This window comes from Catharus ustulatus, chromosome 1 (genome assembly GCF_009819885.2).
Source record: "Catharus ustulatus isolate bCatUst1 chromosome 1, bCatUst1.pri.v2, whole genome shotgun sequence".
Classification (NCBI taxonomy): domain Eukaryota; kingdom Metazoa; phylum Chordata; class Aves; order Passeriformes; family Turdidae; genus Catharus; species Catharus ustulatus.
In genome coordinates this window covers 47,786,227-47,812,036 of record NC_046221.1, presented here as the reverse complement: position 1 = coordinate 47,812,036, position 25,810 = coordinate 47,786,227, and the positions used below count along the sequence as shown (strand labels likewise).

General features: G+C 42.8%; 1 protein-coding gene across 1 annotated transcript; it reads right to left on the bottom strand.

Annotated features, from left to right (window-relative positions):
- Positions 1–2,812: 2,812 nt before the first annotated feature.
- On the bottom strand, positions 2,813–25,115 carry FKBP9 (FKBP prolyl isomerase 9). The gene is made up of 10 exons (XM_033078642.2): positions 24,766–25,115; positions 20,986–21,131; positions 17,155–17,344; positions 16,345–16,490; positions 13,700–13,889; positions 11,514–11,659; positions 10,158–10,344; positions 7,561–7,706; positions 5,774–5,937; positions 2,813–4,447 (listed from the first exon to the last, which is right to left on the bottom strand). The coding sequence occupies exons 1-10, from the start codon at positions 25,020–25,022 to the stop codon at positions 4,265–4,267; spliced, it is 1,755 nt and encodes a 584-aa protein (XP_032934533.1). The 5' UTR covers positions 25,023–25,115; the 3' UTR covers positions 2,813–4,264.
- Positions 25,116–25,810: the final 695 nt, after the last annotated feature.

Below are 25,810 nucleotides of genomic sequence, written 5' to 3'. Positions count from 1 at the left end.
TGGGACCCACCTGGCCTCTGGCATCCTGGGCTGGGAAATCTTTCAAGTGGACTGCCTAAAAGTTGCACCAGAAATTGAGACCTGAGCAAGAACAACTGCTTCTGTACACTGAGATCACTGCTCATCTTGTCCACTTCGACTTGACTGCCAATATCCAGCTTCATTTCCTAAAAGAAATACAAAGAAAAGTGCTGTAACACAGTCACCATTTAGGTTGCTCCTGCAAAGACAAACAGTGACTGATCCTCTCAGGGGACCCCCTTAACCAAGGTTAGGCCCTAAGCCACAGATGGGATCCAGCTGCCTCTGAAAAGAAGTTAGAACAAAATTCGAAGCTCTGCAGGATAGCTTGACAGCTCCAGACATCTTGCGTCAGTCTGCAGATATCATCTAGAGTCCAACTACACCCCACATTACAAATTGCAAGTCCCTTGGACTGGTCCTATCACACTTACACCCAACTATGCTACAGGGCAGAGCAGCTCTGGGCCAAATATATGCAGGCACCGGTGACACCGGACATGGCAAATGAGGGGATGACACAGGGAAGAAAAAAACTCTCAGACAGAAGAATGACCATGAGGACTGAGAGAAGTCAAAATGAGATGACTGAGGGAAGACTGACAGCAAGCTGATGAGGCTGGAAGAACATGTTAGCAGAATGACTTATTACAAGAACCTCAGAGATGGATGCATGAGAAACCTGTGGTCAGAACCCTCTCCCTATTTTCACATTATTCCAAGTCCCAATCTGATGTAATAGATCCTTGCAGTGCACAGCTGTAAATACAGTTGAGAACAAGACCTTAAAAGACATCAGACTGGATGCTTCTCAAAAGAGATGAGATTCAGATGGCTGTCCAAGCTCCTGAGTCAAAGGTTTGATGGTGCCAGTGCCAGGCTGAGGAATGCAGATATCATAAGATGCTATGCATGACCCCAGGGTTTCTGATATGCCCCTCAAAGAGCTAAGGCAAGAGACATACAATTCAACACGTCCAAAAGACACAGATAGACAAATGACATGACACCTACTGGAACTGCTCTACCCTGTGCACCTCAGCATTGAGATCAAATTGAGACTTTCCCCTTATGGGGCCTAAGAGACTGTTTCTTGGACGTCTCTGTCTTCCAAGCTGCCTCAAAAATCCCTTATGACAATGCCAGAGTCAGCAGCCCATCCTCATCCCCTCTGTGAGTCACAGCTCTCCATTTACCTCTCGGACATCTGAGAAAAAATAGATGAATTCTAAATAGAAGCCAGATGAATTCTAAATAGCTATTTTCTCCTTAAAAAAATTATTTTACACTTTGACATAGAAAATATCTCCCTTATATCCATATTCCTCACAGGTCACCTTCTCCAATCGGATAGTGACTTGGAAGGATTTATTTATCACTAGATCTGGGTTGCAGGGACTGTGCTGAGCTCTCCCAGTCCACACCAGCACAATTTCACTTCCCAGTCAGCTCCCCCTGCCCCCAGGCTCCAGTTCAGTGAATGCGCAAGGCAGACTGTCTTCACTTTTAGGGGCTGCCACACACCCTGAGAAGCAATAGGTGGAGCATTCAACCTAAGTGCAACCCTTTGCTGAGGAAGGTGGCCCCAAGCCTTCCTTCAAGGGAGAAGCCGATAGCTGCGAAAAGAAAGGAAAAGGACTGGGTCTTATGTTAGTGATCAGAAATTCTGGATTTTAAGCAGTTTAGCCTAATACAGCCAGGCAGACCTGGCCTCTGTTGCCTTTGTCTGGGCAACGCCCAGTATAAACACCATCCTTTTTTAGAAAGCTGTTCCATATATTCCCTGATTTTCCCCAAAGCTGCATTCTTATTTCCAAAATGGCGACCTGTGGGCCTGGAGGGATGAGATGAGGGGGCAACAAAAACTTCCTCTTGAAGGAAAAACATCTTCAGATGGCTCACAAACCATGTTTGCCAAGTCCTAAGGAACAATGGCATGAGAATTTCAGACGTACTTACCCTATCCAGAGGTACTGGTAACGTCATTGCTGCTATCCCATCACTGACAAGCACTTCCAAAAACGTTCAGCACAGCAATTTTTGGGATCACCAGTTGACATTGGTTCAGCACTGCTCTTTCTCCTGCATCTGCCCTGGAGGACAACTCTGTTATCCTGGTTCACCAGGAACTCTTCAGCCACCTCCCAGGATTCATCTGGAATGTTCCTCTATGCAGAAACACTAAGGTTTTCTCAGACAAAACAGTTCAAGAGATCACAAAACAGTTTGGGTTGGGAAGGGACCTTAAAGATGCTTGAGTTCCTTCCCCCCAGAAGGAGTGGGGATATCCTCAAGACAGACTTGGTTTCTTGGGGGAACGTATGAGAACAGAGTAAGGGGCTGTTTTCACACTGAATTCTGCTTCTGGCAGTACTCCAATCACAACTTGCTTCCCACTCCTTCTCTCAGCTTTGTCAACACACAGAAGGGACTGCATCTGAACCACAGCAAAAAGTGAGCAACCTGCTTCAAAGTAAAGCAAAAGGGAAAAACAGTCTGCTGAGAGAACTGCTTTCACAAAATGGTAAGGAGCCATTCTGGACACAAACTTTGGAATGGAAGTGCCTGTTCCTGATATCCACAACTTCTAAATCTGGTACAAAATCATCCATTATCATAGTTTAAAATATTTTTCTTGAACATTAATAGCAGTATTGAACATATTCAGGACAAGCCTGCTGTGTACAAGAGAAGAGAGCTGCAGGAATGGTATTTGCTTCAACTCGTGGTCCCAACTCACCAAAACTCCAGAAAAAACAAACAAACAAACAAACAAACAGACAAAAAAAACTTTAAAAGTCATAGTTGATCATTTTATTTAACAAAAAGATCAGAAAGATCAGTTATCCAACATTTAATGGTATCAAACTCAAAAAAATATTTCACTGCACTTTTTGTAAGAACAGCACTAAAAACCAATACAAAATGTTTTCATCCAACTGAAACACCAATTTTTAGAAAGAGCATCCTAGGAAGCTTATGTCCCACATGTACAGGAAAGCAGGAAACTAGACACAAAGCTTATAATGGAAACACAACTCCCTTTCCACTCCTTTCTGACAGTGTCTCACTCTATGTGTTTGTGCTTTTTGCATGCTGTGTAAAGAGGGGGATCCCACAGCCTTCCAGAAAATGGGTCTGTTTCATATATTTAGTACTAGGCAGCTCTGCTGCATTTGTCGAGCTAATGGGTGACTGTCTCAAGTCACAGAATCTGAGCAGTAATCCCAGGCCTGACTTTGTTTTGAGGGTTGGGCCAGAACGTTAGCACGCACAAACAGATGGGCCTGTTTCTTGATTTTATCATTGTCTGTCTGTTTGCCACTGCAGACTGCTCTGCTGCTTAAACTCTAAGTACTTACTCCTTAACCTACCCAAAATAGGAGACAGATCCCAACACAAAATCAACTGTGTATTTATGACAGCATTCAACAGTATTTATGACAGCATTTGGACCCTGTATGTTAATATTTAATGTCTAACAAAACTATAAATAAGGTTGGAACTAGAGAGGTTTTGGAATGATTGACACTAGCCAGCAAAATAGTCAAGGTTACTAATTCAGCACAGTACAGATGGTAGGAAACTTTTATTCTGTGAGGTAAAAACCCAACACATAGATAGTATCAATTCGAGGTCTGTTTAAGTTACAGTTTATGTAAATTTTGCAATGGCACAGCCATGTTCTGCAATTTGCAAATCAGATTTTCTGCTGGCAAAAATCCATGTGAGTTTGTTCAGTTACTGGGAAGAGTGCTCATGCCTTCTGAAAAGAACTGGGATCAATACCTGACAACTTTTACAGGTTATTATTACAGGGAATATTTTGTTCATTTTTCTACGCAAATATTTCTGATACAGAAGGTTTTTTAAAACTCTTTAAAAAGCATTTAGTTGGTTTTCTCTACCATCCACCGAACTGACCATGTATTCTTCAATGACAACTTCGTATCTTTAGCATAAAAGCAGACCTCACATACACATGTGGTTCACAGCACCACATACAGCACGACACTCCCTACCTTTCTATACACCCCACCTTGAGGCACTTAACACTTTTTTCAGAGATATCTAATAATTCCAACTGAAAATCTCTTCCTATTTTAACAGCCTACCCACACCCAAGCAGAGGCAGACACAGGCTATCCAAGGGCTATCCTTCCAGAACCATGCTTGCCAAAGCTCCTTCTGGTACATGTTTAAACAGTAGGTCATGTCAGGATTCTTGGATTTTTTCTTATCTTTACAGTTCATCGTGTTCCTCTTTGGCCTCCTGATCTTTCAACTTGAATTCTTCAGCAGTAACTTTACCATTTCCATCCCTGTCTTGATTGGTGAACATATTTTTAACAATCTTTTCAAAATCAAAGCCAGGAGCTAATTTTCCTTTGCCAGTATCAACTTGAGTTTGGATGTACTCTGAAAACTAAGAGAAGGGAAAGCAGAAGAAAACAGCTTACAGTGAAAATGACATTTGAAAATTAAGAGTATCCAGCATCTTACTACTTATTAAGTGTACCTAGGTAAAGGTTACCACCCAAACTGGACTAATTAGAACAGATACATGAGGTTAAATCACTCTTTGTGGAGCACAGCAGGGATTTCCTGACTCATTCCAGTGGGTTTTAGACACATAACAAGAAAGCATCTTGCTCATAATTTAGGAGGAAGATGGGTTGGACAGCTGGACATAGGAACAGCTCTATATGGAGGAAGGGCAGTAATTTTGCATGGTGATACATGTAGTTCACACTGTAAAACAGAATCCCACCTGCATCTTAGAGGGAGCAATGCCAGAATGATTGCTGATGTGGACAGCAACAGCCTCACCCTCCTCTTTCTCTAAACCAACAAAAGCTTTTTGCTTCTCTGCAAGGACAGATGTGGAGGTAAATACAAGAGAGAAGATGGAAGGAAAACAAAGAAGTGGAAGAGAGTGCAAGAAAAAGGGAAATCAAGAATTCAATTTAACTCTATTAGGTTTTTAAATCCTCAAAGGCATTTCATGCTGTTCGACAGGGCCACAACATGCCTCATGAACACTGCAGGCAGCACCACTCCAGGGAGAAAAAAAAGGGGGGAAAAAAGGGACAAAACAGAAGGATAGAGAAAGGTGACAAAGCAGACTTCAGAAGAGAATAAAAAAATAGAATTTGAGTTAAAAGAAAAGGCAGAGGGAAATCTCACAGATGTTTATGTTACCAGAACTGGTGTGGCAAAAGCAAGTGGCTTTCAATTGGGGCACCCAATGACATTCTCACAAAACAGATTTTAAAAGCAAGCAAGCAGAAGAACTTGACTGCACAGCACACAATTCACATGTGTAAGGAGTGGCCACTGGCATTGCCAGGCTCGAGAAGAGATTAGACAGTTCCTGAATGCACTGCTGCAGGTTCAGCTTTGGCTCAAGAATTCACCACAAACTGTCAATTAACACTGAGACAGACACCAAGAAGGCCAATACAGAAAAGGAATCTTGGATACTAACTCTGCCTCTTGTTACTGACCAAGGAAACCACAACAGTAACTGATTTTATGCAGTATGGTCATTCTTACAGTCCTCATTTCTTTAACTCTAAAGCTGAATAGCCATTATAGCTGACACCCTGCCTTCCTGTTCCCTTATTGACAAGCACCATTCCAGAAGAAAAAGGAAAAGAAGAAGAACATGAGGAAAGACTCTATCCTTCAATATTGGCAATGATGGTAGTAGAAGAAAACCACTACAGGTATTTTCATCATCTCAGCTTACCTCCTCCAAAAGAACCTCTCCATCATGATTCTGGTCTATTTCTTCAAAAAGGTTTGGAGAGACTTCCCCATTCCATACAAACATGTATCCTTCAGGCAAGCCAGACACCAATTCCAGCAGCTCAACGTCGAAAACTAATACAGCACTACCAGGCACTTCTCCTTCTGTCACAACAAATGGCAAAGAGGAGTATTTATTCTCACTTACATTGAAGAGGATGTTTTCTTTTAATTCACAATTAAATTTACCTTCCTGCTTCAAAAGGCACTTCTCTAGTGTGATCCCTAGCCCATCAAATCTTCCTGATCACTTCACCAAGGATGATTATAAAAGGAACCCTTCATATAATAAAACTTGATGCACTCGAACAGATTGCCCACAGAAGCTGTGGATGCTCCATTCCTAGGAATGTTCAAGGCTAGGCTGGTATGGGGCCCTGAGCAACATGTTCTAGTGGAAGGTGTCTCTGCCCATGGCAGGGGAGTTGGAACTAGTCCCTTCCAATCCAAACCATTCTATAATTCCGTGATTTTAACTGTATCCATTTTTTTACTTTTAAAAACGAAACTCGTAGGAATAATCCATTTTCCTTTATCTCGCCAATGCACTGTGTATCAGCATAGTTCTGTGAGACTCAACAGTGTTGCAACAGCTTGGGATGTTACCTCAGGGATACCATGGAAGGAGTTTAATTTAGTCTTCAAAAAGGAAAATCTGTTTGCAAGAGTCTGCAAACAATCAATTTCTTCAGATAGCTGGGTATATACCAACACACTAATAAATCATGCAATGTTTCAGGATGTGTATCAAATGTAACCTGAACAATGGTGAATACTTATGAAAGGTATTTTAGACAGCAGACTTTTCATGTCATGAGGAAATTTTCAATTTATTATGTATAGCTATGCAATTATATATAATGTATAATAGATAAAATCATGTATAAAACATGGCATATATATAATACTCCTAACTTTTCACAGAAGAGAGGTACAAGTGGAAATGCATCCTTAACTCAAATTAATTCTCCAGTAAGCTCTGCACATGATGCCTGACAGTCTATATAGACTACAAACTGTTCTGGAACTATTCAAAGAACACAGCAACTCATGCAACTGTTTCTATACACATCAGAATTTGGTGATCTTGGTGATCTCATGATAGACTCCTTTCCCTCAAATCTTTTAACCAGGAAAACCAGAAACAACGTATCTGGACATGAAAGCTCTTGTCAGTTCTGTATCATTTTTTTTATTATGGTTGTCCACGTCATTAAAAATTTACATGCCTTAATGCCCTAAAGCTGGCTTAAAATGTATTTGTGTTGGAGTTTTAACAGCACCAATACACTGTTTCACATCTTATACTCAGTTTATGTATCTTCTGACTTTCCTAGCATACTAAAGCTGACCAGTCCCCTATGGCTCTGTTTCCTGAATAACATGTTGCATGTCCAAACACAAGCACTCATCTCCCTATCATGGAAAACAGTGTTTGCATCCCTCCACAACACCAGATTGCCTGGAGCTTTCTGCTCTGACAAGGCAACATTATTTGGGGCACATGTTCCCTTTTGTACTGTGATAGTCTTTCTATTTGCCACAGCAACAGCATGACTTGAAATGCAACACAGAGGGCATGTTTATTTGACTGGGGAACAGGGAGGAGGGGGAGTGTCTAAAATAATGACACAAAAAGCCTCTAAAAAAGTCCCATTCAAGTAGCTAATAAAACATGTATGCCTATGTTTCAGTCATTCTAGAGATGCTAAGTGGATGTGTGCTCACCAACTCCATCTTCTCCATAACCAAGGTGAGGTGGAATAACAACTGTCCGTCGTTCCCCAACACACATGTCCTGAAGGCCCATGTCCATCCCCAACACCACTTGACCAGATCCCAAAACTATGTTGTAGGTCCTGCCAAGACTGTGTCTGGAAAGGAAGGAAAAAATGGGGGAAAAAAATCAGCATAAAATAGAAAATTTATATTGTTCAAAATTACCACAGAAATAGCAGTTTCTAGTAGCGTCCTGTCATTGCCAAAAATTAGCTTAATACCCAATGCTTTGTTGTACCAAACAGTTAGTTACCTGAAGCTGTTCTCAAGTTATAGCCAGCACCAAACAGACTGGTCTCTGATGCTGACATGTCCTCTGGCACTAAAATTATAGGCTTCTTGAACAAAATTCAATAATTAAAATCCTTAATCATGCCAATTACAACCTCAAGGTATCTCATCTTGAAATGAGGGCTTTTGCCTTTCACATATTTTTAACTGTTGTAATTGGACTTTTCAGCAGATGTAAAAGCTCCAGATGTGCATTTGTCCTGGGGTGTCTTTACGATGCTTGTATTCTCAATCATCTGTTCTGTTGGTGTTGAATATTGAGTTCTGCAGCTTTAAGACTGGTTAAAGGAGTGAAGGGGGAGAGAAGAGGTACGAAGTTTGTTATCAGAGTCTGCACTTGCTCCCTCACATTCTTCACACAGACTGTGTTGTCTGCAGCGTACAGCAGGAGAGAGCTCTCCTTTGCTTTTGGTTTGTTTTTGGCTCGCTGAGGCAGAGAAGTCCCCTGGACTGTGCTTGTTTTTTCATTTTTCTTGGAATTGTTCAAACCTGCTCTGGACTGAAAACCCAGAAGCGCACCAGGAGTCACACCTGGCCTGGGCTACAGTATTTCGCAGCACTGGAGGGTTGGAGAACAGACTGAGTGAGCTGGGCTGCAACCCACGGAAGGGACTCTTCTGAATTTGTCATCTCTTTGGAGCGGCAAAAAGTTTTGTTTAATACTGTTCATTTTTTCACACTGGGGAGTGCTGTGCCTGTTAAATAAACAGGTTTTTTCCCCTCTTCTTTCTGAGGAAATATTTTTCCTGAGCCAATTGGGGGAGGGACTGCTTCAATCTGTTTCTTACAGGGGCCCCATTCAGAGGTTTCCTCCAAAATTTGCAATAAACCAGGACAACACTCATCTAGGACCACCAACTTCATATAGGGATCTGAGTGCATTTTCATGGATCAGTCATCTCTTTAATAAAATCAGTCACTATAATGTAGTAGTTATAAATACAAACAGCTACTACTACTATTGCTATTTAACCATATTAAATTTTGAATTATACCTTGCTGCCCATGGCTCATTTCTAAAATTAGAAAATATCATCGGTTAAAAGCCCAGAAGTCAAACATATATTGTGATTCTAAAGGCAGAGTGTGCAACATTAAGGCACTTTATTCTGTTGGTTGTCTTTCTTGGGTTATTTGGCTCGGTTGTGCCTCTGCAGGACATGTTTGTACAACAGAGTATTATTTGGAAAGGAAACAGTTTGGTGGCTTAAAGGTCAGCCTTAAAATTTGGAGCACATGATTCATGATCCTTGATTCTCTAAAAACTGCTTTGAGTAAGATGGTCTCGACATCTCTTGTCTCCTGCTACAAAATGGAAATTGAGCAATCCTGACATATAAACAGTGTTTTGAATCCAATCACATTACTTGTATACACTCCTGCCTACAGCATTGCACCACATGCTCCAAATTAAGGCAATTTTTCAGCTCTGCAAGCTATTGTGTACACTGTGAAACCTATGAGCTGCTTCCTGTGTTAATTATAACCTGGTTAAAAATAGTTTTTCCCAACTTCCCTTTCAAAAAACAAAATACTGTTTGGATGACTTGTACTATTCAAAAGATTAAGGAGAAAAAAAAAAAGGCAGATAACAGAAATACTCTTGTAGCTGTGTGCCAGGCTCACTTCAGTGCTACAGGAGACAGACTGGAGCAATCTTTTGCTTCCCTCAGAAATGTACTGCCAAGAGAAAGGAGTAAGAGGCATATTATCCTCACAGTCACAGTCAAGCCCTCGGATAGTTTCTCCATGCTGACACTTACAGCCGCATTACAATACAGGAGCAGCAATGTGCGCTACTTAGACAAGAGCACAAGTAGCCCCACCAGACCTCTCTCAGGAGCACTAAACAGAGCACAAATCCTACCCAAGAAACTGAATAAACCTGGACAGCTCGTTCATTATGAGACCTGTGTTGTCCTGGCATAACTGGCCCAGACACTTTAACTGGCCCATTTAAACAGAATGCCATGCAACAAGTTTCACCACTCCAGACATACTGTTTACATTCTTCTCCAACACACTCCTACATCCTTTTTGTTCTTGGTTCTCTCATTATGCTATGACAGAATTTCTTTAAATTCTCCTCCTACATACCTTTGACATGCAGCCATAATAAAAAAAACACATTCTACATAAATACTCAGTTAAAAAAAAAAGTAAATTCTTTATTCCCTGCTAGCTTGCTTTGCAGGGAATTCATTCTGCCTTTGCTGCTGGAAGTATTTTCCTTACCAGGTCATTCAAATACCTACGTGGAGTCTAGCAAGGTTCCATCCAGGAGCGAAGCATTGTAGTGGTATTTCAGGTAATCTCCCTTCTTGCTCAGTTCAGTGCAGTTGGAAGGTTTGTAGTGAACAGTAATGCTGACGGAATCTGAGGGGTTGTGGAAGTCCACCACATGGATATCAAAGACCAGCACTGCAGATCCTGGAATTTTTCCTAAATAGAAAGCAAATTAGAAAAATAGAGAAAGAAATGGTGCCTGAACAGGTAGATGATGTCCAGGTACTGCAACCTGTAGGAATATGTATTCCTGCTGTGTCTGCTACTGAGTCATTTTGCTCTTCTCATTCAGAATCAAAGGACACAACAGATAAAAGCTGCATCCAATGTAGAAAAGACAACCAGTGGGAAAGCACTAAACACTCACTCAGTTCATTGGTGAAGGAATTTTTTTAATTATTAAATACAAATAATATATTTATATTAAATATAAATCTGAAATTTTAAATTATGCAGCAATGAAGCAATAATCATGTCTTTTCTGTGACGATTTCATGTACCAATTCAATATTAATCATCTAAATTCTCAAGAACTCCTCATGCTTCAAGGAACGTCATTATATGCAGAAGTTTACAGTTCCTTAAAATATCTTAAAAGCAGGCAATTTCTTCCGCCTCTTCTCAGGATTGTGTGTATTACCAGGATTAACAAGACACATGCAGGCCTAGAACTGGGGTTTGTCAGTAAAGGAGTCTAATTCCAAATCAACAAGTACAGAACTTGCACTCCCAAAAGAAAGGCCTTTTTTCTAAATCACTTATCCAAGTAACATCCCACGAGGCACTTTTTGAAACAGCAGCCACAATGCTGTGATCAGCTAGAAGGGTTATCATATTCAGCCTTTCACAGCAATCTGTTTAGATAGCAATGAATTTTCCCAAAGAAATATTAATTGTATGTTACATACACATGGTTACTCCACTGTTATATGCATCCATCATTTACAGAGAAAGCTTAGAGTGGCTGTGGAAGGAATGGGGAAGAAAATTTTGCATTATTAACTGCTTCAGATTAGAGAGTTTAAGACACATAGGAAGGAAGATCTCATACTGCAGAGTTCCTGACATCCAAGTACCAGTCTGCCTGAAACACCAATTACCCAAATGAGTTCAGGTTGCCAGTTATATGTGAGATTGTTGTGTACTTTATAGTCCTGCCTATTTAGCTAATCAAAATAATCTTGCAAATTCTGGATGTGGTCTTGTCAGTTTGATGTCCACAAAATAATTAACTAATTCATAAACCTTTCAAATGAAAATATAAAAAGATTAACTAAACAATAAAGGTTTAACTACGAAAGATTTGAATGCAAAACCAAACTCACCTCTCCCTTCTTCTCCATATCCAAGATGAGGGGGGATTATTATTCTTCTTTTTTCACCAGTGCATACACCCAGCAAACCTTCATCCATTCCAGCAATCACGTAACCCTTCCCAACATAGGTATCATATGTATGGTTTCGCAAATAACTACAAAAAATATTTGCATTTTAGCAGTGTCAGGTGTACTCAAGAAAACATGGGCTTTTGCAACAGCTCTGCAACACAATTCTTAAACCAGTTAAGGTCAAACACAGTCATTAACCAGCACTAGGGAGGCCCAAAGGAACTATGTTTCATTAATCCAGGCCAACAGGTTTCATCAGTCAGTGACACATGGGTCACCGATTACTCAGCAGCAAGATCCTGGCTACTGAACAGCTAGCAAATTTGCAAATTCATTTCTACTGTATCTTGAAAGAAAAATCACACTTATTCATGTATTTTAAATGAAACAGAAAACAGGTTTTGACAAGTAACTGGGAAAAAAAATTGTTTACTCCTCTAAAATTTCCCCTGCCCTGACACTATTTTAATAAGCATGTATCAACTAACTATAGTTGATAAGTACTTCATTTTCATGGGACACCCAGCAAACTAACTCATTTTGCAACCACAGCTGTGTAATTTAACTACTACAAGAAGCAGATGGGATAAATAGGTTCTCCTGGGATTCTTCACATTAAAATGAGTCATGACAACAAAACAGTATCATCACCATCCCTTCCATTCCAAACCAAGCCAACCACTTACACAGGTTGAAGGACCTGCTTCAGGTACTGCTCATGATAGAATAAAACAAGGCTACAACAATAAATTATGTTTCTTACATGGACATGACTGTCTTCTGCCTTTCTTCAAGGTGTATTACACAAAGGCATAGCCCAAAAAAGAGAAGGCAGAAAGGTTTTAATTCATCTTTACAGGGTAGCTCTGGGAAAGAACTAAACAAGTATAAGACCAGACCCTGATGTAATTCAGAGGTTTATTCAACTGCTCTAAGTCCAGACAACCTTGGCTGAGCTGCCCAGGGCAGTTCTGCAGCCGAATATTTCAGAGTAAAAAGGCAAAGGAAAATATTATTAGAGTTCCCAACCCCAGCATTCACAGAGCTTTTGGCATACTCCCTGTACTAGTGAAAAACTTTGTCTTGCATAGCTCCAGGATTTTCAATCCCTATTATTAGCTGCTCTACTTCTTCATTTATGAATGCTGCAGGAGTTCAGGATACCATGTTTTAATGAACAAGCCCTCTAACAACCCTCAGCACTTCCGAATGATGTAGAGGCCGTTGTTTACAAAGTATTTATTACTGTTTCTTGACAGCAATCCTCTTATAAATATGCAATTATTTTCAAAAATTTATTAATTACTACAGAAATACACATATCTCAAAAATGAGAAACAGGCACATTCTGGATAAGCTTTGAGTTCTTATCTTACAACCTTTTACAAACTGTAAATCAAAGTCTGCAGAGATGGCTGCTGCAGTAGTACTAAACATTTTTCTCTGAGCTTATTTCATAAAAAATGTATCATTGGGTCATTTTCACCTCCTCCTTTTAGCTACTTCTGCCAGCTGTTCCAAAAGCTGGAGCGGGATAGTAAAGCACTGTTCCACACTAAAAGCAACCAAAGTCATACGATTCTGTATATGAGGCTCATGTTCCCATAGAGCTTTGAATTTACTGTCACAGTGATCCCTCTTCCTTTATCACAGGAAACCCCTCTTACTAAATTCTGCAATTCCATAATTCAGTCTTGAAAGACATCAGCCTTCAAATGCAAACAGTTTCCAAGTATAAATATGATTAACCTCACACTAGCACACTGACTCACAATTCTCAGGACATAAAATGGAATTATATTTATTTTCTCTCTCTTCAGTGGTATTGCCGTATTACCTATTTGACAGATAAACCCTACGGAGCAAAGAGTCTTCAGGCTTGTGTGCCTAAAGCATTTGGCTTCACTGGGTGGGTCACTACCCCCAGATGGCATCTGTGACAATGGCATGGTACAAAACAGCTCTTTTCCTTCCCATATGGAAAAGTTTTCTATGAGTCTTTTAAAAAGATTCCAGATCCACTCAAAATTTTCAAAAAGGAAGGAAAAGCTAAAAACTGTGTTTGAACATATTATGGACATAACAGAGGAAATGCAACCTGTAGAGTTGAATGGTTTGGTTACCTGGAATCAAATAATGTGCCATCTAAAAGTGTGCCATTGTAATGATATCGGAGGAAGTCTCCTGTCTGACTTCTTCGCTCACAAGATTCGGGCACGAGCTGGTTCTCAATAGCAATACCATCCTTGGGGTTATGTAGATCCAGCAAAACTACATCAAAGACAAGGGAAGCTTGGCCAGGGATCTCCTTACCTACAAAAGTGTTAGAGCAGAAAATTGGTAAGAAACAGCAGGTGTTCTACAGAAGCTTAAACATGTTTGTTGAAGAAAAGTCACATATTGCAAAATATCAAGCATGTACTCTCACAGAATAAATTCAAATCATAGATTATTTGAGTTGGAAGGGACTCACTATGATCATCAGTCCAACTCCTGGTCCTGCACAGGACACCCCAAGATTCACACCATGGGCCTGAGAGAATTGCCTAAACACTTCTTGAATTCTGTCAGGCTCAGTGCTACGACCACTTCCCTGGAGAGCCTATTCCAGTGCCCAGCCACACTCTGAAGAACCTCTTCCTAATATCCAATCTAAACCTCCTCTGACACAACTTCAGAAGTCCTGTCACCTGTCACCAGAAAAGAGACCAGAGCCTATCACTGCTATTCCCCTCATGAGGAAGCTGCAGACTGCAGTGAGGTCTCCCTTCAGTCTTCTCCAGGTTGAACAGACCAAGTGACCTCAGCGGATTCTCTCATGGCTTCCCCTCAAGACCCTTCACCATCTTGGTTGCCTTCCTTTGGGCATTTTCTAATAGTTGAATATCTTGCTTATATTTTAGCACCCAGACCTGCTCCCAGCACTCAAGGTGAGAGCTGAGCTGAGTGCAGAGCTGAGTGGAACAATCCCCTCTCTTGCTCTGCTGGTGATGTTGTGCCTGATGCCTCCAGGTTGGCCCTCCTGGCTGCCAGGGTTCTGCCAAATCATGTTGAACTTGCCATCCACCAGGAGCCCCAAGTCCCTTCCCATGGTGCTGCTTTCCAGCCCCTCATTCCCCAGTCTGTGCACACAACAAGGGCTGCTGCATCCCACTTGAAGAATACTGTTAATTTCATATGGCTGGTGATTGTCCAGTCCTCTGATTTATTCAGGTCTCTCTCCAAATTTGCTTCTAGTCAGTAATTTTTTGGTTCAGGGTTTTTTTTCACTGCATTCTCCAACTCAATCATTTCCTTCTATTCCTACAGCGATGGCACTGCCTCACTGAAAACAAAGGCCTCTTCAGCCCCACAGTTACAGTAATTTCACGATTATAAGCCGCACCATTTTGACTAAAATTTTGGTCCAAACCCAAAATGCGGATTATAATCAGGTGCGGCTTATATACAGACAAAGAACAAAAAGTTGCTGTTTTAGTTCGGAGGACAGGTGTCTGCTGAGAAAGGCAGGAACTTCTCTTTGAAATGGAGAATGTAAACCCCCTCCCTCCAAATTAGTATACTTTTGAAATCAAGGGGCTTTCAGGCAAAGATATGGGAATTAGGAATAACAGTTCTTTACTAGGGAAATTAAAATAGAAATACAGTATTACAAAGAAACAACTCCAAACCCTGACAAAGTCAGAGTACAACCTGACACCCTGTCAGGCAGGGTGTTGGTAGCAGTCCCATTAAATGGTGGCTGCATCCTCCTGCAGTGACAGATGTGATTCAGTTGAAGCAGTGCTCCTGCAGAAGGCGCAGTTTCCCTCCAGAGGTCCAGTGGTGATGTGGAGAAATCCAGTTTTCCTCTGGAGTCCGGTGGAGAAGGGGTTCCCCTTAGTGTCCAAAAACCTCTGTTTTTATCTTAGTAAGAAATGTTGGGCTCTTCCCCCTGGCTGGAGCAACTTCCAATGGGATGCAGTAGTTTTATCAGTCATACAGTGGGACTCAATGAGTCATTACCAGAAAATTACTCACTGGAGGAAGGATGGGTTGTGAAAAGATAAAGAACAATGCCCCGCCTGGTTTCAATGGATGGTCCATTAGTAGAATATCTGCCGTTGAGATAAGGATCACTGCCCCCACCCTCAACAGATGGTGATAGACTAGATACTTTTTATCACACTCTGTATTGTAATGTGCGGCTTATACTTAGTGCGGCTTATAATCGTGAAATTACTGTAATGGTAATGAAGTCACAAAAGGGGTATGAAACCTTGTACACCACAGACACATCCTTAAACCTCAGAGAAGGGAAAAAATATATGGAAAAGTCACAAACTACATCTAACTGTCCAATAATTAAACACTGGGACATCTATGTAGGATCTACAGGCTGCACAGTCTCACAAGACAATCCATTTTGTAGTTCTCACTAGAGTATTTGTTAAAAAAAAAACCAACAAAACCCATCTGGAATTAAAAATACATTTAACTCATTTTTTTCTTAAAAATTTTCTGCTTTCTGTGGCAGTCTGAAAGAACTATCTAGTCACCTGTCTTCAAGTTTTTGGTGCCACTACACAATCACAGATTATATTCCTTGATTGAAATAAAATTTCAGTATATATATACTACAATTGTATCAACAATATATCTGTTTAGCAGTGCCTCTCTGAACAGGGTAATAATGCTGCCCATAAATTTAAAATACAGAAAGTTTGTTTTAAAATATGTATGACTTGGGATTGAAACAAAAAGAGGAACAGCTACAGGAAAATTTTACCATCTCCATCTTCTCCATATGCCAGGAAAGGTGGTATTGTGATAATGCGCTTCTCTCCTACACACATTCCCAAGAGACCCTGGTCCATACCAGGAATCAGCCATCCAATTCCCACATAGGTATCATAGGTTCTCATCCGATTATGGCTAAACATGAGAAAGAAAAAAAAAACACAACCAGGTGTCAGACTGGCACAGGAAAGAACAATATTAACCTTTAAATCCACATACTATGCACAGCGTAACTCACAAATTGCTAGTCCAAAAGTATCAGTCCTTCATTTACCAAGGGCTGCCTGGGAAGTTTTCCAGAGTGCTTAGCTTAGCTATGTTAGGAACTTTAGGCTTTGAACAATGGCTCTCAGGCACTTACTAAAGCATTGTTTTCCACTGGGCTCTAATGAAGCACACATGCTGTGCACTTAAAATCTCAACAAGAAAGTGTTAGTTGCTCACCTTCATTACAAACCCTGCTAAGTTTACAAAACTCATATCTAATCTGAACAGCTATACCAGTTATAGAGACTTTAAACTGACTGCAATAAGTAGTAATATAAATACAGGAAACAAAAATTAAAATTAAAAAAAAAATCTGGATTGGTAATGCCCATGAAGAAATAATGCACAGTTTTATTGGTTTGAGGCAGTACCGCTAGCCTATAATCCCTGCATAAATTACTAACACACATCTGATACCAGATTTCATTTCCTGTGTTTCTGGGCAATTAGCATTAATTGTTACACAGGCAAAAGGGGAGCAAATGATGGTGAAATATTAAACTACACAAAGACACACAACCCAGTTGCATACCTTGAATCAAATAGAGTCCCATCTAAGAATGTTCCATTGTAATGGTATCGTACAAAGTCAGACACCTGGACTGTCCGAGGACACTTCTCAGGTCTGAAGTAAGTCTGAACCTGCACTTCGTCCTCTGAGTTCCACAGATCTACCAGGAGCACATCGAAATGGAGCACAGCATTGGGGGGTATCACACCAGCTGCAAAAGCAAAACCAGACACAGTGTTTTCTTTCTCGTTTTATACAAATTATCAGCAAAAAGGAATCAATCCATGCATACCCTAAAAAAACTGCATAATGCACAACTTATTTCCTATTGTGCTTACAACTCCTTGGCCCCTTGCCATTGCTGCAGCTATTTATGAGGGTAAATCCATCAAGAGGAACTCTTATCACAGCTGTCCATTAGGTAAACTATCCTGAGTTAGCATTTGTTGCCTCCCTGAGGCTGTAGAACAAAGACACTTTTGGAACTGACAAGACCTTGCGCAGCACTGCAATGCCAAACCACAATTTTGGTTTAATTAAGTATTTAACAAGAAGGTAGATATAAATAAATAGTTAACTTTCATAGCAAAGTTCATTTCCTGAAGGTCTTCTGCAGCGAACTGCTCTACCTTCAGCAGGCAGGGGTGTGGTGAGCTAGAAAGTTCGTTCAGAAGACATCGTTATGCACGAGGAGTTAGGCCCCGCCCTCTCCATGGCGTTAGCCAATCACAGCTGTATCGAAGTTACTTAAGCCCGTGTTTGCCGAGCAATAAATGCATTTCACCGTCGACTGCATCAGTGTAGCGAGTGATTTGTCCGGTGACTGGGATTGTAAAAGTGTGTGTGTGTGTGTTCGCTGTGGCCCGCTCTAACCAGGTCGCCACTTGCCTTCGTTTCCCCCCAACGAAGGCAACATAGTGGTGCCGAAACCCGGGAGCGCCCCCAGGTGTTCGGGTGAGGGAACAGCCCCCGATACACGCGGCTGAGGGCGATCCGGGTGACGGGAGTCGCGCTGGAAGAGGTGGGCGGTCGAGGCAGCTGGATCTGACCCCGACGGTGAGGACGCTCACGTACCGCCAAGAAATGGATGCGCTTGGCAAGGTAGTTTCCCAATTGCATAGGCAATGTGGCATCCAATGCAAATCAAGGAATTTTGATTACGTAATCATGCAGTTGTTAAAATCGAGGGCAATAGACCGTACCACAGACACCCTGCATTCAGGGTGCTGGAGGGAGTGTACTAACGCTTGCGCTAACAACGTGATTGTCTCCAGCTCTGGTAAACATTTGGAGAGCTGGGGAGGAGTTGTGAAGGCTCTGGAGAGAGCGCTAACAGAGCAAGAAACTCGGCGAGCAGCCCGAGACTGTTTAAAATTCACACCTAAAGTAGGAGTGGCTGCCGTGACTCAAACTGCGATTGGCGATAGCGCGCCGCTTGAAACTACTCACGGCCCCAGTCCGCTAATTCGACCTCTAAAGTAACCGCTAAGCTATCGCCAGATGATGAAAGTGTTTCCAAGTTTCGAAACAATTCTAACAAAGCGGACTCTGATGAAATTTTAAAAAGACCACTCCCGTATGCGCCCCAAGATGGCGCTGAGCCTGAGGGCGAGGGGCGGGGCCAAGAGCTTTCTCGCGCCTCACACACGGGTAGTGACGAACATGAGGGGCCATGGCGGGGCCGCGGGTGGAGGCTGTGGAAGCGCTGCTGCGGGAGCTGCTGAGGGAAGAGGCGCCGTCCCGCATTGCCGCCCTCGCCGAGGAGCTGTTCCAAGCGGCGGAGGGCATCTCTGAAGAGGATGGGAAGGTGGCAGAGGGAGAGCCCCCCGCTCCCAGCCCGTCGGGAGGAACGGGGGGGGCCTCACACCCCACAGCCCTGGCCCAGGTTGGTGCCGCAGCTCCGTAAACACGAGCTGCTGCTGCTTCCCACCCTTCGCGGTGAAGCCAAACCTGTAGCACTACTGAAACGTAAAGAAAAGAATTAATTTCTTCATCGTTCGCCCCAATAGCGTGGAAGTTAAAAATAAAGTGGGCAATGTTATTTTTAAAAGTCAAAAAAAAAAAAAAAAAAAAAAAAAACCCCAAAAAACACAGGGAAAAGAAGCGGGGAGAAAGACAGGAGATTTGCTCCAAGGCACCTGGGCATCGAACCAGCCAGTCACAGAAGAAGAACATCTAGCTCCCATCCACGCAGCAGTCCCTCCATCAGCTTCTTCTCGCGCCAGGACTGCGGGCGCTCCTCCTGGAGGGGCACCGGGTCCCCATCCAGCAGTCCAGGCAGGAGCATGCTCACACATGCGAGAATTCCTCTGCCAGTGCCCTGGTGCGTGGGCTCAGCTGCAGGTAACAAGCAAGAGAAGACATGGCAGAAACACCTGAAGAACATTCTGATATTCCAGCTGTTGTTCCTTTATCGGAGTATGAAGCAGCAGAACAGGAAAAGATGGAAGCCCAACGAGTGAAAGATGCTGAAGCAATGAGAGAACAAACCTCAGAGGAAGAGAGAGCAGAAAAGTTAGAGGAGACCCTGAGGATGGAGTAAGGATCTGAAGGGCTGGTACATGCAGTTGCTGTTACTGTTGTGGAAGAAGAAAGGTTGGTGAGCAGCATTGAGGAGAGATCACCATCATGGATATCTGCTGCTCTGACAGAGTGCATTGAGCAGGCAAGAGAAGAGGAAGAGAAAGAAATTCAGAAAGCAGCTGAACTGAGTGTTACTGTGGAGGATGCACTGCTAAGACAGTGCCAGAAACTAGAAAGAATGTGAGTGATGACACCACAGCAAGTGGACTGGAGCTAACCTCTGAAGCAGTGACTGCTCTGGAGACAGCAGAAGCTTCCTGCGCTAAAGAGACGATGGAAGCTAGTTGTAACGGGCAGAGAGTACACGGCAGTAAAAAATGATGATGTCATCAAGTGGTGCCCATTAAAATCCATAAAGCCCGTGCTGTCTAACAAAACCAATGAAACTAACGAAATCTCTTGAGTTTCTTTTGACAGGTTCACCGCCGTGATCCATCTCATCAGCCTCGCGTTCCATCTTCGTGCTTCGGTGTTCTGTTGTTGCCAAACCCGCTTCATCGGCGAAGCAAAGAACTCGAAGACAAGTTCCAACGTCACGGCCAAAAGCTCCGGCAATGAAATCAGTTCAATTCCCCTGTTTACCCAACAGCCCTGTTTACCACCCATGTGTTCACCCTAGTGGGACTAGTTGCAGTTGTTGCACCCGTGTTAATGTTCAGTCCCCGTTTCATTGTTAGACTGGATAAGTGATAACCAAGTTGCGATTGCATTTAGACGTTTAAATTAGTTCGCGTGTTGTTACTAATATGTTTCACGAGTTGTTACTAACATCAGTTTAGCACAGCTGCGAAAGCTTAATCGGTCATGGAGAGGGGGGAAATGTGGTGAGCTAGAAAGTTCGTTCAGAAGACATCGTTATGCACGAGGAGTTAGGCTCCGCCCTCTCCATGGCGTTAGCCAATCACAGCTGTATCGAAGTTACTTAAGCCCGTGTTTGCCGAGCAATAAATGCATTTCACCGTCGACTGCATCAGTGTAGCGAGTGATTTGTCCGGCGACTGGGATTGTAAAAGTGTGTGTGTGTGTGTGTTCGCCGTGGCCTGCTCTAACCAGGTCGCCACTTGCCTTCGTTTCCCCCCAACGAAGGCAACACAGGGGGAGTCTAGAAAGATTACTTCAGGCTATAGGCTTAACAAACACCTCTGAGGAGCAGGATATAACCTCCCTGAAATTCACTACTTGAAGTTTCTAGCCTTCTCTTCTGTGGCTCATTTCCTATCTGCTCTGTTGAATCCCTTACACAAGCAGCTGGCCCAGTGCTGTACTTACCGACACCTTCAGATCCGTAGGCAAGCTTAGGGGGAATTTTCACAAACCGACGCTCGTTCACACACATGCCCACCAGAGCTTGGTCCATCCCAGCAATAAGCTGACCTTTGCCCACAAACACGTTGAATGTGGATCCTCTGTCATAGCTGAAGGGGGAAAAGCACTCAAAAATGTTAGTGGTTCATTTACACCCCTTCCACTCATTAAAGTTTTACATTACATTAAAGTTTTGTTTGAAAGAGAGAGAGTTAACTGCACCTTGTCTCCCTCTTGCCCCGTTAGCCTAACTTAATCACAAGACAGCTCCTAAAGGAAGGGGTAAATCCAGGGTGCTCCTGAGACTTCAAAACAGTTCTTCTGTTTACTGCTCATTGCCTATCGGAAACACATTCTAGCAGAGTGCAAGGTGTACTACAGGCACCTGAAGGCCAGAACTACAAACAGCTAATTGACACACTAATATTAAAAGCAGCACTGGAAAATTAAGGAAGAAAAGGAAAAATTAAACACTATTATGAGGTATGAAAGGATAACTGCTTCCACAACACAATCTCGGCATATTGATTTCAGTCAGTGACATCACAAAAATTTAAGACCTGTAAGCTTTACAGTGTGAGACACCACACTTCCAACCTCTGAGGGAGAAGGAGAAAGGGAAAAGATGCCTTTTTAAGTAGTAGCTGTGAGGTTTGCCAACAGGTTATTTATTTTCTCCTCCATTTTCACAGCTCTCATTTAAAGCATAGAGACGTGTTTTAAACAGCAGGTTTGCCAGACCAAGAATTAAGAAACAAATTATCCTCCTCTGTGATAATACATGAGTATTCAAAAGGTAAAAGAAATGATGCTTCAATGACTCCGTTTTCCAGAGAGGATGGAGAACAGCAGTGTTACCACAGCAGAATGCTATCTTACATGGTTCACTTGCTCGCCTTAAATCTGCACAATGACCCCACTTTGATGTGCCTGAATTACTGCTATTGAATTTCTTGAAGCAATATATAAACACATGTCAAGAAGCATCTCAAAAGCTTCATGCCTGTTTTTAAACTTTTACTGCTTCCATTTTCCCAAACCCCCTTTATAATTTCAAGGACATTTAAAAAAATAATAAAAAGGCTTGTCCCTTTTGCATGCTAAAATTCTGGAAAGCATCCAGTAGTTAGACATCCCTAAGGAAATGATGTCCAACTTTCCTTCCAAGACTGTACACATATCTTCTATGACATACTGAGCCTCCTAACAGTCCCACAGCCTTGAATCTCTCAAATATTTTACTGAGTGATCTCTATGTTTGCTCCATCTTTTTTTTCCTTTTGACAAATAGTTCTCTTAAAGTAGACAACCCTCTATTACCAAGCATTCACTTTCAGTTGCAGTAATATTCCCACAACCAGGAAAGGATAGAAAATATTTAAATTAGGCCTTCACAAATTCTATTATACACACAGAACCATAATTAGTATGTTAAGACTAGTAACATAATAGGTTCCAAGAAACCCTCCAAAATGGTATTTTGTAGCAATTGACAAAGCTTGGCAATACATCTGGGATGAACTTACAACAGAAGACCTTTTTTTTAGTATAATAAATATACAGTTAAGAGAACATTGATGCAAAGCAGAGAACTGAATAAAGTACTGATCAGGACTGACTTTGCAGATTCCTTAAAATTAAGCAAAATTTGTTTCTATTAGTGGAATTGACCAAATTAATAGCAGTAGATGACTAGGCAATTAAATTTACACTTTTAAATGCAAATCATTTTATGGTCATGGAAATAAAAAATGCTGATGCAAAAAAAAATAATATACATCTAATGATAATAATATGCTAATTTATGACACAGCCATGATTACTATGACTTCGGCAACAGCCTGATAATGCAAAAAGCAATATTACTACCTGCTACTTGGAAATACAGAAAAATAATTTTAAAACTCAAGAACATTTTCAAGAGTTGAAGAAGGAATAAAACAAATCTGCCCTTAGCTCAACATCTAGAGTATTTTCTAGACTGATTTCATAGTAGCGTTGAATTAAATTTATGCTGGTAAGCATGCTTATAAACTTAAAAAAAAAAAAAGCAAACAAATAAACAAAAACAGGAAAAAAAAGGGGTTCTTTTTGTATAAATTGACTTAATCTCTTTAACTCCTAGACAGGGAACACCAAAGACTTTAGAACAAACACTCCAAAATATTTCTTCCGTTAACATACAAAAAATAAAATACTCCTATTTTTCCACGCCTTAACAAGATTAAACACTGACATATCTTAAAAAAGATTATAGTGAATAACAAAAGTTCATCAACATGAGCTGCCATCTACAAAAAAAAAAAAAAAAAAAAAAAAAGAACAAACCTGATAATTTGCACCCTTTTGAAATGAAAGCAGCCACAAAAAATATTCAAGTTGGACCAGACTATCACCATTACTACTTATGGATTTTGAGGATCCAAAGAGATAAACGCTATAAGTTTTGCACAATCTTTTCTTGCCCCAAGTAATTCAGAACAAAATGAAAGGGAACTTGGAACTAAAAGGAGAGCCAGCACCTGGGCAGCCCCTCCAGGTGCCCTGCCTCAATGCACAAGTAGCAATCAGAAACACACTTCTGAATACATGGCCAGTTTTCTAATTGTCACATATTTATAAAACAAGGCATGAGGATGCTGCTTTTCTGTTTCTTCACATTCACAGCTAAGATTTATGTTCCAAGCCCAACAGTTGCCGATAGATTCACTGCCTGTGCTGTGCCTTTTCACTGAAACTGCACCAACACCAGCTGAAGTGCCAGCTCTCACATCCTACAGTTTAGCCAGCAAAGTACTGGTGACACTACTGGCATCCTAACTGCAGTCAGCTCCAGAAGGAGAACTGAGTTTTGAACTGAGATTTTCCTTGAAGCACAAGGGAGATTACCAGAATTACTGAAAATAGATTTTGCTTTATCGTTCTAAATAATACTTTGATCATTGGCAATGAACGAAGTAAGAAAAAACAAATAAGCTGTCAGCAGCAACAGCACCCTTCATAATCTCCTTATCCCGCTATTTAGGCTTCCTGATCCCAAAATAACAGCAAGAAAGCAGTCAGACACTTCACTGTACATAGGTCTCATTTATTCAAAGATAAAGTATCCAAAAAATTCTATGTAAGTACAACCCGATAATTCCTATATTTCCGGCAAGGATAATGATTCAGAAACAATCACATTCAGGTAAATTTGAGCCTGGAGAAGACATAGGAAATGCACAGAATGAAACGGGCAGGAAATTACTGCTGTGAGAGTCTGATACCATATACACTTCTTTTTACCGGGCTAAGACTAGCTGAATAACCTCATGGTCTTCACTCTTGGAGCAGAAAACTCCCATTCAGCGCCTTGGAGAAGCAGTGGTAGGGATCCATGAGGTCAAGCAAAGTACTGCGGACTGGACTGAGCCACTACAGAGGTCCTGCCCTATGTCCCCAGCGGTCACACCCCAGCTCTCTACTCTTCATATTTCAAAGACAGCTTCCCATGGTGATCTGTATGTCCCGCGTGTAGGACACTGCTCATCCTGCTGCTGACCTGCTTCCAGGTGGTCACCCCAAAAACTCCCAAGGGGCACTGCTGGGAAAAGCAGGGGGACCTGAACCAAACCTCCGCCCAGTGCCACAACCTCTGCACATCCACAAAAAACCGCCCTCGTAGGGGACAGCACCTCTCGGTCCCCTCCTCTCCCCCTCATAGTGCCCAACCAAACCCCGCGGGGCAGCGGGCTTGTGCCATACCTGGAGTCGAAGCGGGTGCCGTCGGGGAAGGCGCCGAGGTAGTGGTAGCGCACGAAGTCTCCGGGACGCACGGCCCGCGGGCAGCTCTCGGGCACGAAACGCCGCTCGACGCCGAGCTCGCCGCCGTCCGGTGGGATTTCAGCGGCGGGCACCGGCGGCGCCTGGCAGGCCGCCCAGCTCTCCAGCAGTGCTGGCAGCAGCAGCAGCAGCGACCCACAGCCCGGGCCCCGCCGCCGCGCGGCCGCCGGCCCCGCCATGGAGCGCAGCGAGCGGGGCAGCCGCAGGGCGCGCTCGGCGGGAAGGCGAGGAAGGGAGGATGGAGGGACGGGAGGGAATGAAGGGCAGAAGGGAAGGGAGGGAAAAGAGGGGAGAGAAGCCGCCCGCCCCAGCCCGCCCGCTCCTCCTCCTCCCGCCGCTGCAAACTTGCAAACGTGGATGAAGCGCTCCCACCCGGGACGAGGGAGGAGCCGCCCCGGCGCGGCTCCCCCCGCCCGCCGCGGGGCTGCGCAGTCCGGAGCGCAGCGGTGGCACCGCCGCCCCCGCCCCGCGGCTGCCCCGCTCCCTCCCCGGACCGGAGGTGCGACGTGGCGCTGCCCCCGGCCGCCCTCCCGACGTTTCGACGCTCCCGAAGGTAGCACGGGAGACGGGCGGACCCCGGGAGTCGTAAACACGCAGACACAACCGCCATTTCCCGCAGATATCCCGCAGCTCTTGGGAGCGGAGCTGCTGGACGCCCTGGGAGAGACGGAAAACGCGGCAACTGACCTCCTGCGTAAGGGGGTTTTGTCACACTACCTGCACACGTACTCCGTACACGACTTCGAGTATTTGTAAGCTTGAAGTACGACCGCAAATGTTCCATTTTAGATCAAACCCCCAAAGATAGGAGGCTGTGTTGGCAAATGCGTACTGATGCACACCATTGCTGTCATAGAGATTTGCAACTCCCTGGCGGGGGACCTTTCCAAATGACAGAGAGAAAAGACAGAATCACAGAATTATTTGAGTTGGAAGGCACATTAAAGACCATCTAGTTCCAACCCCC

What these genes read in the sequence shown, in the direction of transcription:
- FKBP9 (XM_033078642.2), bottom strand. Translation starts at nt 25,022, where the DNA reads ATGGCGGGGCCGGCGGCCGCGCGGCGGCGGGGCCCGGGCTGTGGGTCG. An exon ending in GGCACCCGCTTCGACTCCAG is followed by an intron (nt 21,132 to 24,765) that starts GTATGGCACAAG and finishes TTCCCCCTTCAG; the next exon opens with CTATGACAGAGGATCCACAT. An exon ending in CTACGGATCTGAAGGTGTCG is followed by an intron (nt 17,345 to 20,985) that starts GTAAGTACAGCA and finishes TTGCTTTTGCAG; the next exon opens with CTGGTGTGATACCCCCCAAT.